Source organism: Macaca nemestrina, chromosome 2 (assembly GCF_043159975.1).
Source record: "Macaca nemestrina isolate mMacNem1 chromosome 2, mMacNem.hap1, whole genome shotgun sequence".
NCBI classification, from domain to species: domain Eukaryota; kingdom Metazoa; phylum Chordata; class Mammalia; order Primates; family Cercopithecidae; genus Macaca; species Macaca nemestrina.
The window spans coordinates 16213729-16228662 of NC_092126.1; the positions used below are offsets into that span (position 1 = coordinate 16213729).

At 44.0% G+C, this 14934-nt stretch overlaps 1 protein-coding gene across 6 annotated transcripts in view; it reads left to right on the top strand.

Moving 5' to 3' along the window:
- The window catches only part of LOC105470956 (oxysterol binding protein like 10), a 326292-nt gene that overhangs the window by 127963 nt on the left and 183395 nt on the right, over positions 1–14934 (top strand). Inside the window, exon 3 of one of the 6 annotated variants that reach the window (XM_071090768.1) lies at positions 4329–4510. The exons of 4 other annotated variants lie outside the window; for them this stretch is intronic. In XM_071090768.1, the coding sequence (XP_070946869.1) occupies positions 4355–4510 (156 nt within the window). In that variant the 5' untranslated portion in view covers positions 4329–4354. The remainder of the gene's footprint in view (positions 1–4328; positions 4511–14934) is intronic. One more of the 6 variants, XM_011723321.3, reaches the window with a different exon arrangement.

Here is a 14934-nt window from a genome sequence, read left to right on the forward strand (position 1 = left end):
TGAGGCAGAAGGATCGCTTGAGCCTGGGAGTTGGAGGTTGTAGTGTTGAGAGCCTGTGACTGCACTCCAGCCTGGGTGATGGGAGAGTGACACCCTGTCTCAAAACAAACAAACAAAAAAACAGGAAAAAAACTTTGTGCCACAGGAGTAGGTTGCTCAAATGTCACAAAAATGTGTTTTTCTCCTATAATAATTGTAGTAAATAGTGTACTGTCGTTCACAGGTTTTTTTCACGTGCATCACCTCATCCCAGGGTTTTCCCACTTTGGTACTACTGATATTTTTGGCTGGATAATAGTTGTTGTGAAGTGGTTGTCATGAGCACTGTAGGATGTTCAGCAACATGCCTGTACTCTTTACGTCCTGATAGTGTACCTCCTTCCCCCCTCCAGCCCCTGCCCCCGACTGCCGGTTATGACAACCAAAAAAGTCTCCAGACTTTGCTGAATGCTTCGGGGGAGGGGAAGGAGCATAGTCACCTTCATTGAGAATTCCCTGCCTCTGATAATTCTCACAACAATCTTGTGGGGAGGTCTTATCTCCATTTCTGCAAATGAGGAAACTGAGGCCCAGGGAGGTTAAATGGCCACATGGCTAGGGCATGACAGAAGTGAGACTTGAGGTCATCCCCATATGTTCAGCTCTTCACTTGAGTTTTTTTTTCACCCTGCAGCTGCTGGGAATGGTGTTTCAGTGTCTAAGGAGAGAAGCAAGGCCAGTGGGGAGGTTCTGCCGTTGAGCTTTTACTCTTGGGAAGGGCCTTGTTCTCTTTGCCAGATGCAAGGCAGCCTATCCATCGTGTCTTTGAGACTCCTGGGCATCTGCCCCAGGAAGGGATGCAGAGTGAGAGATGTTGCAGAAGCGAAGCTATAATGCTCTCTGAGTCGTGCTCTGCCTGGCTCCAGGGATCGCCAGACTCAGTCACAGGATGGAGGGGGTTCTGAACTTTGCAGTCTGAGACCTCCTTTGCCAGGATACTGCACAAATCAGAGGAGAGCTGCCTGACACCTCTGGCACATGTTGCTGAAGAAGCAAATCACATCTTTCGGAAGTTTTATTCCCCTATGCCCTGTGTTGCACTGACAGAGTGGAGAAGAGATTGAGGAGAATGTTCTCTTGAGGCTGAAGTTTGACAGCTCGTGTGAGTCGTGCTGGTCTGGGTAGGACTGGCAGAGCCTTGGCCCAGGCACCTTCTGGCCCCTCATGGGCTGTAGCCACTCTGCCATGGTGTGGACCGACAGCAGCGCCTCCTCCCTCATCCTGCTACGGGCAGATGTGGAGAGAGGCTCTTGCCGGTTTCCTCTTCATTGGTCATCAAAGGTAAATGATGGGGGGGCCAGGGCTGAACTGGGAAGTGGGATTGGAGGGGCGCGTTGACTCTTCAGCTTTCCTTCACGTCCCTGGCTGAGAAAGAAGTATATCTCTCTTAGGACTTCCCGACACAGCCTTCCAAGGCATCAGGGATTTCTGTACAATGTGAAACTATAAATATTTTCTCCCCCCAGTGGGATGCATAGTACAGACTGGTTAAACTTGAGGAAGTGTTTTTTTTTTAGAATCTGATTTTTGAAATACAAAAGAATGTTACTAGAGCGTTCCTTGGCCTTTGAAATGAGAAAAAGACATCTGTCGTTTCTCTTGTGAAATTTTTTTTGCAACGTTAGGTACTGACCTTGGATAACGGCTTTGATTGTCTGGTTTTGAAGCCAGTGTCATGTTGTTCATGCTTTCCTCATTACTTCTTGTACCAAATTATATGCAGACGCAACACATTAATGGGGGCAGTTCAGGAATGGAAGAAACTCGAGTATTCTACTCAGTGGTTCTGTCGTTGGCCTTGACCTTGAGCTGTTCCCTTTTTTTTGTACTTCAGTTTCTTATTCTGTAAAGTAGAGGGAGCATTTCCTTCTCTATTTTATGGAGACATTGTAAGGTAAGTAAATTAATGCTTTTGGAGAGGTTTCATCAAAGACAGGTTCAGTAGCTATTAATATCATGATTATAATGATGCCATGATGATGAATAGTATAATTGCCAGCTTTATTTGCAGAGGGGGTTGTGAGAGTTACCTGGGAGCGCTCTGCCGCTGACCTCTGCTCATTTCTATGGAGAGTGAAATTTCTCTCTCACATTTGTTTTAATAAGGTAGAATTTGGTTTCCTTTTTTACATGTTGGAAGCTTTTTGCTGCCCCTTGGCTATTTGCCCCCCACTCTGTTCTCCAGAGTAACCATTCTGGGCAAGTAAATGTGAATATTGTTTTCAACCAAAGGGGAAAGTGGGGTCATATTTTATATTTTCTCTCGTGATTTATTGTTTTTGTTTTTTGTTTGTAGTTTTCACTTAACTAGGTCTTGGGAATTTTTTTCTTTCTTTTTCTTTTTGAGATGGAGTCTTGCTCTGTAGCCTGGGCTGGAGTACAGTGGTATGATTGTGTAGCTCACTGCAGCCTCAAACTCCTAGGCTTAAGAGATCCTTCTGCCTCAGTCCCCTGAGTAGCTAGGACTACAGGTGTGTGTGACCATATCCAGCTAGTTTTTAATTTTTTTTTTTTTTTTTTTTTTGAGACAGAGTTTTGCTGTGTCACCCAGGCTGGAGTGCAGTGGTATGATCTCAGCTCACTGGGTTCAAATTATTACTCCGTCTCCTGGGTTCAAATTATTCTCCTGCCTCAGCCTTCTGAGTAGCTGGGATTACAGGAATGCACCACCACACCCAGCTAATTTGTTAATTTTTAGTAGAGACAGAGTTTTACTGTGTTGGCCAGGCTGGTCTCCAACTCCCAACCTCAGGTGATCCACCTGCCTCGGTTTCCCAAAGTGCTGGGATTATAGGTGTGAACCATCATGCCTGGCTAAATTTTTGTAGAGAAGGAGGCTCACTGTGTTGCCTAGGCTGGTCTCGAACTCCTGGCTTCAAGCAATCCTTCTACCTTGGCTTCCCAAAGTGCTGGGATTACAGATGTGAGCCACTGTACCCAGTCCAGTCTTGGACATTTTTTCATGCCAGTGTTTGTGTATATGTATGTGTATGGAGCTGTCATTTAAAATAGCTGCATGATATTTAGTGGAATGCATATAAGTCTTATCCAATCTCTCGTGTAACAATGTTATAGCAATCTCTTGGTGGGTATTTTTTTGGTTATATAGTAGACCCTTGAGCCTAGGAAAGGCCTTGTTACGGTATGAAGTGAGACCTTGGTAAGGCTAGTGAAACCTAGAATTCTAGACCTAGAATTATCTCTAAAACACACACAGGCAGGACCAGAAGGAATCTTCTAGTTATGCCTCTGTGTGCTTTAGAGATAATTGCTCCATTTTTCTGGGCCTCAGTTTTCTCACTAAAAGGGAGGATTAGACTTGAAGATATACTCAGATCTTATCCAACTTTTAATGTTATAAATGTATGCTCAAATTGCCCGTACTATCTATTGCTGTGTAACAAACTTCCGCAAACTTAATGCCTTAAAGCTACAATCCTTTATTTAGCTCATAGCTCTGCTGGACATTTCTTCTTATCTGGGCAGGCTCAGTTGATCTGTTGACAAGTGGGTCAGGGGAGCTTGTGTTCCTGGATGGCCTCACATGTCTAGTGGTGGTTGGTTCTGTTCACATGTGACTTGGCAGAGTTTCAGAGGTAGCAGGAGCAGAAGATGAAAGGCATCTTGAAGCCTAGGCTTGGAACTGACACAATGTCACTATGATCGCAGTCTCTTGGACAGAGCAAATCACACGGCTAGCCAGATTGAGGTGGAAAGAGCCACCAAACTGGCCCTGAGACCACCCAACTCTGAACTTTTTGCTAAGTAATGAAAAGGATCTTGAAGTTTAGGCCACTGTCAGTTTTCTGTTAACTTGCAATGGAGAAGGGTTCCTCACTGACATGTATGTGTCACTATTAAGGATGTGATTAAATGAAGAAGAGAAGCAAGTGAGGTGTACCTTTCCTTCTATTTCATTTTAATGTATCAGACAATATTTTAGACCATTGGCCGTGCTTTTAGATGGCCTTGCATTCTCGGCTTTTGGCCAGACATGCTTTCTCAGCTGTTCTATGTTAATCCTTAACCTGAGCAAGAGGTCAGAGCAGGGAGCAGGCACGTGGGAGGCAGTCATTGCTCCCATTTATTCTGGGGCAGAAACACAATTAAGAGGTTGAAGGAGCGGCTCTGGCCTAGGAACATGTTATTCTTTAACCTGGTTACTTTTTGTTTTAAATGCAATAGGGCACTTGAGAGTAGTGGAGCATGAGTTTTAAAAATAACTGACGAAAAACGTCACTGGGTGGAACTGGAACCAGATAACGGAATTCATGTTCTTCATGTTTCAGATGAGACTCGCAATGCATTTTCTACCATGACCTTGAACTTGCCCTATGTCTTTATTGGAACAAGCTGTGGGGAGCTGGTAGTGGGAAAGGGAAATGTGAAATTCTTCCAGGACAAGCAGAGAGTGACAGCAGAAGAGAAGGTAAAACGTGTGCCTGAGTCAAGGAAGGCAGTTCAGCAAGAGGTAAACTTAAGGAAAGACCACAAGGGGTTATGCCAGAGTATATAGAACCCTACAACACCATGTCCAGGACCAAACGAACAACAAAGCTTCAGGGCAGGTGTCCCCTGAACTCAACCCTGATTCTGCATCATCTTGTATAGCACAAACTGGCGACACCTGTGACTTTGCCTTTCCCACGGTCCCTGCTGCAGGTAGGCTCAGCCTGAGGGAGGTGCTGGCAGGAGCCTCGGAGGCAGGGGGCGCTGGCGTGCTTCTGTCGTTCAGCTCACCTTGGGAGAGCTCTGGACTGCGTCCCCCCGGCTCCTCGTTCCATAGGCAGCCCTGCTGTGTGTCTGGTCTTGCAGGTTGGCTGCAGCTTCTGGGCCCTGCTTCCAGCCCCTCTTCCCGTGATCCTGTAGCCCTGGAGGGTGTAGCAGTTTCCCACGTAGCTGATCTTCAGGTTGCCTTCCTCTTCTTGGCTGTTCTTTCTGCTGTTCCGTCCTCTGCGTAACTGATTTTCCATGTTAAATTCCCTCACTGAGACACTTCCGACTTCCTGACCGGACAAAATCTTGTTGACTCAAACTGTCTTCTCTCTGTGTGTTTAGTGTGAAGGGGTCTATGTCTTAACCACTCATTTGAAAGACTTATTGGGAGTCAATGCAGATATGGATTGGGGTAATGCCAGTGAGTAGTTTAAGGAAAGGACAGCTCTGAGGAGGGCACTTGAGAAGGTTTGCTACCACAGTGAGAGAAATAATAGGCCGGGCCTGGTGACTCACACTTGTAATCCCAGCACTTTGGGAGGGCAAGGTGGGTGGATCACCTGAGGTCAGGAGTTTGAGACCAGCCTGACCAACATGGTGAAACCCCGTCTCTACTAAAAGTACAAAAATTAGCCAGGTGTGGTGGTGCCCACCTGTAATCCCAGCTTCTTGGGAGACTGAGGCACGAGAATCGCTTGAACCGGGGAGACTGAAGTTGCAGTGAGCCGAGATTGTGCCACTGCACTCTAGCCTGGGCTACAAAATGAGATTCTGTCTTTAAAAAAAGAAGAAGAAAAAAAAAAAGGAATGGGAAGAATTGCAGATGACTTGTGAGTGGAGGCTGAGATGGGAACCACCTGGTGGATAAATGATGTAATGAGAAAGGGGAGAATGAGACATTGGATTGGGGGATCCTCGAAGTGGCAGCCCTTTGTGACAGTTGGAAATCTGAGTTATTTTGAGGACTCACGGTGGAGATTTGTGGTTCTTCTGAGAAGAGGTGACAGTTGAAGACACACAAAAAAGAAGTTCTTTGTAGAGAAAAGTCCATACGAACAATGGAAGGCTGGATCTTGGGGTTCACCCATTGTTGGAGGATAGAGGAATATAGAGGACACTGATGAGCTAAAGGATATACACTCAAACACAGGAGGAAAATTCGGATGGTTTTTCATCCCAGCTTTGAAAGGTGGGCATGCTCAGGTGCACCAGAAGCTGCAGAGAAAGAGAGGGGCATTTGGGATAAGACCTTTGGATTTGCCCAAAGGATAGTCAAGAGAGTGGTATGTTTATATGTGGCCACTAGCACTAGATTAATTGTTCCAAATAGGATTTATTTATTTATTTATTTATTTATTTATTTATTTATTGAGATGGAGTTTCGCTCGTGTTGCCCAGGCTGGAGTGCAATGGCATGATCTCGGCTCACTGCAACCTCCACCTCCCGGGTTCAAGCGATTCTTGAGTCTCAGCCTCAGCCTCCCAAGTAGCTGGGATTATAGGTGCTCACCAGCAGGCCCGGCTAATTTTTTTGTATTTTTATTAGAGATGGGGTTTTACCACGTTGGCTAGACTGATCTCGAACTCCTGACCTCAGGTGATCCACTCACCTTGGCCTCCCATAGTGCTGAGATTATAGGCGTGAGCCACTATGCCCAGCCCCAAATAGGATTTTTAAAATAGCCATTTCTGGTCAGATGCAATGGCTGACGCCTATAATCTCAGCACTTTGGGGAGGCCAAGGTGGAGGATCGCTGGAGCCCAGGAGCTTGAGACCAACCTGGGAAATATAGTGAGACCTTGTGTCTACAAAAAATTAAAAAATTAGTGTAGTGTGGTGGCATATGCCTGTGGTCCCAGCCACTCGGGAGGCTGAGGCAGGAGGATTGCTTGAGCCTGGGAGGCAGAGGTTGCAGTGAGCAGAGATGGTGCTGCTGCCCTCCATCCTGGGTGACAGAGCGAGACCCTGTCTCAAAAGAAACATAAATTTTAAAAACAGCTATTTTAAAATTTTGTCATGGTTCAGTTATTTCAGATTTGCATTTTGTAAAGCACATATCTCATCTTTTCAATGCCTTGACTGCAGTTGTGCAGGATTCCTCTTGAAGTCAAATAAGTAATGCACAGGTGAGCCAAAGAAACTTGAAATGATAGCAATCCATGGATAGAAAAGAGCCCGCCCTGCTGTAAGTGACAGGTTTTGGGAATCTCTGAAAAGCATCAGTTTGCCCATGTTGCTCCTTCTCTGGGTCATGCAGAACAGTAGAGATTTTCAAATCTGGACTTGGTGGAGTGACTATGCCTTTTTTCTCTTTTTAATGTGTGCTGTCTGGGACTCATGCTTTGCAGCTCCTCTTGGTGAAGTCTGAGACAGAACTGCTTCTTACTGAATTCTGCTCTGTGTGTAATAAACAGTCAATGTTATAAGGAAATTGAGGAATAACAGAATTTATTAGTTTAACTTTTTTCTTATTATAAAAGCACTATAATTGCACATAATAAAATGTGGAAAATAGGCCGGGCGCGGTGGCTGAAGCCTGTAATCCCAGCACTTTGGGAGGCCGAGATGGGCGGATCACGAGGTCAGGAGATCGAGACCATCCTGGCTAACATGGTGAAACCCCGTCTCTACTAAAAAATACAAAAAATTAGCTGGGCGTGGTGGCGGGTGCCTGTAGTCCCAGCTGCTCGAGAGGCTGAGGCAGGAGAATGGCGGGAACCCGGGAGGCGGAGCTTGCAGTGAGCTGAGATCCGGCCACTGCACTCCAGCCTGGGCGACAGAGCGAGACTCCATCTCAAAAGTGGAAAATAGAGGAAAGAAGATCCTGGTCTCATCTCTCTAAAACAACCACTTTAACAATTTGGAATCTCTTCTATTGGTGGATTCACTTCCTACTTTAGTAAGTAATTTTGAGCCATTGCTTCTGGTATCTCTCAGTGTTTATCCAGTTGCCCTGGGTATACAGTTCTGCCTACATGAAGGAGAAATAAGAGCAGCTTTATTGTAAAATATTCTGTATGTCCCACATACCTTGTGGAAGAAAGAGAAGCCCTTTCAGGGTGAGCAGGAGAAAATGGAGGCAGGCAGACAGACAGCATTAGAATTGCTGGTGGAGGGTTCCTGGATCCTTAAGGTGTTCGTTTTTATTTTCATTTTAAAAAAATTGATGTGAAAATCATATGACATAAAATTAACCATTTTATTTATTTTATTGAGATAGGGTCTTGCTCTGTCACCCAGGTTGGAGTGCAGTGGCACAAACACGGCTTACTGCAGCTTCGACCTCCTGGGCTCCAGTGATCCTCCTGCCTCAGCCTCCCAAATAGCTGGGGTTGCAGTTGTGCACCACCTCGACTAGCTAATTTTTTAAAAAAACATTTTTTTTTGTACAGATGGGGTCTTGCTATGTTGCCCAGGCTGGTCTTGAACTCCTGGCCACTAGTGATCCTCCTGCCTCGGCCTCCCACAGTGCTGGGATTATAGGCGTGAGCCACTGTGCCTGGCCCAAATTAACCATTTTTAAAGAGGACAATTAAATGATGTTTAGTACGTTCATTATGTTGTACAGCCACCACTTCTATGTAGTTCCAAAGCAATTTTTACTATCACAAAATAAAACCCTGTGCCCATTTGCAGTTACTCCCCATTTCTCTTCCCTGAGCCCTTGGCAACAACCAGTCTGCTTTCTGTTTCTATGGATTTACTATGCTAACTATTTCATGTGAATGAAATCATATGTGACATTTTGTGTCTGACATCTTATTCTTTATCATGATGTTTTTGAGTTTCAACAACAATGTGGCATGTATCAATACTTCATTCCTTTTTATGGATGAATATTGTTCCATTGTATAGATTTGTCACATTTTACTTATCAGTTTATCAGTTGATGAAAATTTGAGTTATTTCTGCCTTTTGACTATTGTGAATAGGGCTGCTATAAAAATTTGGGTATATGTATTTGAGTCTGTTTTTAATTGTTTTTTGTAAGGCATTAATCTTATTCCTCACTCTTTGGGTCGTAAACTGTACAGGCTGAGCCAGCTTACTTGGATCATGGCAGTTCACGGTTGGAACCAACACATTTTGCTTGCTGCTAAGCAATTCTCTGCATTATAATGATTTAAGTCACAATCCCAAAGATAATACATGGGTCCCCTTTTGCCTGACTGGTGCTTTGGTACAGGAATCCTGGTTCAGCATCTTGTCCCTACGGTGTGAAATGTTAGACTCTCAGCCATCTTATTATAATTGCTCATGGGGAAAAACCATCTTTGTACTGCTCTGCTCAACAGCAGATCTTTGTTATGTAGTCCCAGACCCTAGCGTCCCTGTCCCTTGCCTCATCTGCCCTCTCTCTGCTCAGAGCATCTGCACTCATGGCTGCTGCCTGTGTTTGATTTAGAACTCATGGTCCAGGGCCACCAGTGACTGTGGGAGCTGTTCACATGTGACTCCCTGAGCACAGAGTATATGTCTTGGAGATACCCAATCATGAACTTATGATCAGATGTGCTCTATTTACAGTGTCTAGATTGGTCCTTTGTCTGGAAATGTATCTCTGTATTCCTCAACGCAGCTCTTGATACACTCGAGGAGGAAAGGAACTTTGCTGTTATGCCAACTGGAACTTTAGCTTTTAGAATAAATTGGGGCAGGAAAGAAAGGAAGGAGGGCCAACAATGATCAGAGGTGTCAGATTAAAGCAAACATACCATTTTGCCACTGTCTAGCACTCTGAAGTAATGGGTATTTATTGTTTTAGATGGGTTCTCCCAGAAGGCAGAGCCTCAGGGATGAAGGTTTGGGTGCAGGAATGTGATCCCGGAAGAGTAGAATAAGGAGAGCAAGAGAAACAAAATATGGAAAGAGACAAACCCGGGAGGTGTGCTAGTGTGCTGATTATAGCTGTGGGCAATTTAAGCTGAATCCCACTGGCGACCCTTGTAGGAACCACATAGAATATGCTTCAGAATTCTCTACCCCAGACACAGGTAATGGGATTATTATCTCCTGGCTCCCATCTCCCATTGATCAAGGGCTGCCCCATGGTGGGAGGTGGGTGGGGTTAACTCTCTCTTGCATGCCTAGATTTGCACTTGTACTTGGCTGAACAGTTGGCTGTGGACTTTCCAAACAGGCTTCTGTAGAAGAGTCCCAGGTCAGAAGGTAGGAGGTAAATAGCGCAGCCGAGTCCTCATGCTGTCTGTGTGCCAATAGTTGGCTCAGCAGCCAGGAGTTAAAATGTGGATTGAGAGGGTGTAAGGCAGGACACACATGTGTCCAGTATGTGTAATTTCCACATTTTTTTCATCTTTTTGTCGCCGCTTATAGCCACCTCCTGTATCTAAACCTAAATCAAGGTTTTAGGAATATCCCAAAATGATAGCATTCTATTATGGAACGTATTCTCAGCCTGGCTGTCGGTGAAGGTCATGTTTTTGTCCCCAACCCCATCACTTCTCTTTTGCTCCTCCCATATCAATTTTGATGGAATTAGGCCAGTTGATCCGTTAGACTTAAAGCCACTAAGTCTGTTAAAGCTGTAGGAATCCAATTAGATTTTAACACTAGATGAAACTCTTAAAAAATGAATAATTTGGACTCTTCAGCAGGTAGCAGAGTCTCTGGGGACAGGAAGAAATGAGAAAAAGTCTCATGTACTATCATGCAGGGAGCAATAAGACTTTAATTTTCTTCTTTATGTGCTCTAAAGTCTGTTATGACAGTGACGTGCTGGCTCTGAAGCCATAGTAGGAGTCGTAGTAGGAGCTTTTGTGTGTTATGTAAAGCCCAGCAACTTTTCTTTTGCATTTCCTGTGAGGATCACTCTGTCCCTGGAGTATTAACACAGAGCCAACTTGCTCAGGTATTGATACCTGGTAGCCATGCCACTTCTGTAATGACCCCGGAGCTTCTTGCTGAGCCAGTATTTGCACTGGTGAATTGATGGAAACTGCATTTTTAGAGCTCACACATTAGGGACACTCCAGGGTTCTATGATTATAGGGCTGAGATACTTCAAGAGAAGTCCTAAGTCTTAGCTAAGGTGATGTGGAGACATCATTCTTTAATCAAAACAGCAAAATCATCAACCATTATGTCTACAGACCTTAAGTGTGTGTGTCGTTTTAACTTAGAATCTTTACCCACCAGTCTTTAGATAAAGTTCCAAGGTCCATTCGTCAAGTGTGGGCTTGCTGCTAGAGTTTCTGCATCATCTCCCTGGTATAAAGCATATCTATTATGTATTACTTATAATTCCTGTTTTGATTTGTTTAAAGAATAGGGCAGCTTGATTACAGAACCCTTCTAGAGTTTTAGAAAGAGTTTTTAGTTTTTTAGTTGTCATACCTGTACCTAATTCAATGGCTGTTTTTAGCAACTCACTTTTATTGATATTTTTCAAATCATACATCTTAGTTTCATAAAGACAATTATTTTCATACTTTTATTGGTTTCTTTATTATTTAAATTGTGTAATTAAAATAATAAGTACAGCAGCAGAAATAGAGTAGGGACTAAATACTGTTGGCTGTTTGTAAACACCCAGCTCAGCTGGTGGGGCAGAGTGTGCAGGCATAACTAGAGAAAGGCTTTGAGCCTAACACGGTCAGCACTAAAATGCATCAGTCAGTAGGTTTTGGAAGAAATGTGGTGGGACATCCAATTAGTTGGTTAAATTGAGGACATTGAAAGCATCTACGACAGCTTTTCTAACTCTGCTACCTGAAATCCTGAGACGGGGCAACACAAATATCTTCTCATTTAAAATGGCCTAAGCCTCTCCTGGGTTGTTTCTAACGGCTCCATCCACACACTTTCTGCGTGGAAATCCTGGCGCCCATGGGCAGTCCTTCAGGCTCTTATTTGCTGGCCCAGGTCTGCAGATTTCAGTGACTGGAATGACAGCAGCCTAGTGCCTGAACCACAAATACCGCTAAAGATTCCCTGTCTTGAAATTGTTGGTAAAAATGGAGAGATCTGAGAGTGAGTCAGGTGCTTTCCTTTGTGCTTCAGAAATTAGTAGAAAAATAAATAAATAAAACTAAGTGAATCTTGTTGGCTCTGTTTACTCAGGTCCTATGTCTGGATTCAGGATTCTTAAAAGTTCAAGACAGGATCTAAACGTATTTGTGTTTTGAAAATAAGCCTAGGCCAGGTGCGGTGGCTCATACCTGTAATCCCAACACATTGGGAGGCCAAGGCAGGTGGATCACCTGAGGTCGGGAATTTGAGATCAGCCTGACCAACATGGAGAAACCCTGTCTCTACTAAAAATACAAAATGAGCCAGGCGTGGTGGTGCATGCCTGTAATCCCAGCTACACAGGAGACTGAGGCAGGAAAATCACTTGAACCCGGGAGGCAGAGGTTGCGGTGAGCCGAGATCGCGCCATTGCACTCCAGCCTGGGCAACAAGAGTGAAACTCCATCTCCAAAAAAAAAAAAAAAAAAAAAAAAAAGGCCTCGCTTAGTGTTAGCATAAGCCTGTGAGCCTGCAGTTTATTTCTGCTTTGGCAAAAGTGCCTTACTGAGAATTAGGAAGAGATTAAATCTATGTATATAAGACACCTGTGTATGTGTTCCATACTTATAAAAAGCACAGGAGAAAAGAGGAAGCCAAATATCAAGACCTTCTAAGATTCTGGCCAAACACAATGTTTTTAGGAAAATTACCTCATGGATCCACGGGTTATAAGGTTTCTGTAGCCTCCTGTGGCTATCACCATAGGTGAGTTAGTAAGGTGCTATCTAGCCAGACTTCCTGTGTTATTAGCAAAACTCGCATTTTTATCTTAACTTCATCAGCAGTACCAAGCTCGGAATAGTAATTAGTGGGATTTATTCCACCGCTCCTGTAGGAGTCTGCACGCCGCTTGGGCATGTTGATGATGTCGTGATTTAATTTTTTTAGCATGAAACATTTTGAAACACAAGTAGGCGTGCCCTTTTGAGCTTGGCATTTTTGTGCCTGAGCATTTGGGAAGGAGATAATGATCTCTTAGTAGACAGGAGTGCTCTGTCAGAGATTAGTTATTGATTTCAAGAAAAAACAAATTTGCTTCTTGAAATGTTCTTGGAATGACATTGGACTTCTCATCCCATGGCTGATTTGACCCACTGGTAGCCGGAGACAGAAGTTTAAACATAAAATAGGAGCCCTTGCCCCCATGTTCCTGAGTGATCATTTATAGAATTCCTCAGCACGCACTTGCCTTTTGTTCTGTGATTCATTTCTGGCATAAAGTATCTTCGAGTCGATTACAATGAGACATGAGAAGAAATAGAGCAGAGAATAAATCACGAAATGCCCATCTTCAGGGCAGTAGTAATACAATTTTACGATGAAAATTATCCAGTCGAAATGATCCGTTCCGTGTAGACATAAATAAATTGTAGGCAAATAACAATTTAATACCTGAGTATGACCCTGAGGAGAAAGCTTATTGCAACCCATTCTTCTAATTTGCTTGTCATTCTCCATGTCTGCCTCAGCCTTAGGTGGTACCAGGCATCTGGCTTGCCTGGCAGCAGTCTGTAATTTCTAATTCAGGAACTAGTCTCTCCCATCCCTTATCTATATTGCTCTGTGCTTTGCTCACTTCCACCTCTGCCACTCTGTCCATCTTGCTGAAACACGCCAAATGAACTCTCACCCCAGGGCTTTTGTGCTCTGTTGAGATTCTATGTAGAATGCTCTTACCCAGATGGCTTTACTCACTCCTTTACTTCACTGATGTCTTTAATCAAATGTTACCTTCTCACGAAGCCTTCTCTGGCCACCTGTCTAAAATTGGAAAGCCGCCTCAAGTTTGTTTTCTTTTTTTCTATCCCTGCTTCATATTTTACCTATTTACCTTTTTAGGGGGTGGTGGGTGGGGAGGACCTCTTTCTCTCACCAGGATGCCATTTCCACGAGGACAGGAGTGTTTGTTTTGCTCATTGTTGTACTTCGTTCCTGAGAGCAGTGCCTGGCACATAGTAGATGTTTATTAAATACTTGCTGAATCTCTGAATAATGCGAGTTGGTTGGTGTTGTGCCAGGTTGCTTTTTGGACATTTCATGTTTATGTATGGTAGGTGTGGTGGTATGTATGTCTTTTCCAGACTCTTCTGCCTATTTGGAAAAGGAGAAGAGACAGTAATGAACCAGTGTTGATATTTTTAAAATTAGGTTTTCAGGGAAGAGGCAGTGGTTTAACCAGTGATAAAAGTTGAGGTTGGGGGGATTTATTGCTCTTTATTTACCGCATTCATAGCTTTTGCAAGGTGAGGCCCTGTATCAAATTCAACAGAATACGCCATGGCTGGTTAGATACCGTCTCTGGCCTGGGAAAGGCCATCCTCAAGGGGAAGCAGTAAGCCATGGAGACAGATGACTCCTGAGTAATGCACATTAAGTGCTATGCGTGGCGTAGTCTACATTTTGTTTGTACATCTATATACATACTGCCCATCAAACGTTACTCCTGTTATTAGGAATAGTTAATTAAAAACCATATAAACAATTAAAAGTATTTAGCTCCATGTGGTTTAGCCCTAATGAGCTTATTGTTTAAATACCTGAGAATTAGTATGCTATGTTGGCCTTTGATATTAAAAAGTAATTTTTTTCCAAGATGCTAACTCAGCTCCCGGTTATGGTGTTCCATAGAGAGTTGTGGTGACTTTTTTGGACCTCAGTTGAAGACAGCTGAGTGAATTACCTCAAGCGAGGCAGTGAATCCTCATGTCCTCATCACCTTCCAACGCCCTACCACCTAATAGCATCACTTTGGGGTTAGGATTTCAATATATGATACATGAGGTTTTTTTTTTTGGATGCAGTCTTGCTCTGTCACCCGGGCTGGAGTGCAGTGGCGCAATGTCGGCTCACTGCAAGCTCCGCCTCCCGGGTTCACACCATTCTGCTGTCTCAGCCTCCTAAGTAGCTGGGACTACAGGCGCCCGCCACCACGCCCGGCTAATTTTTTTGTATTTTTAGTAGAGATGGGGTTTCACCGTGTTAGCCAGGATGGTCTCGATCTCCTGACCTCATGATCCACCCGCTTTGGCCTCCCAAAGTGCTAGGATTACAGGCTTGAGCCACTGCGCCCTGCCACAATATATGAGCTTTTTTACCGGGAGGGGACACAAATATTTAGACTGTAATATGCACATATATGTATGTGTTTT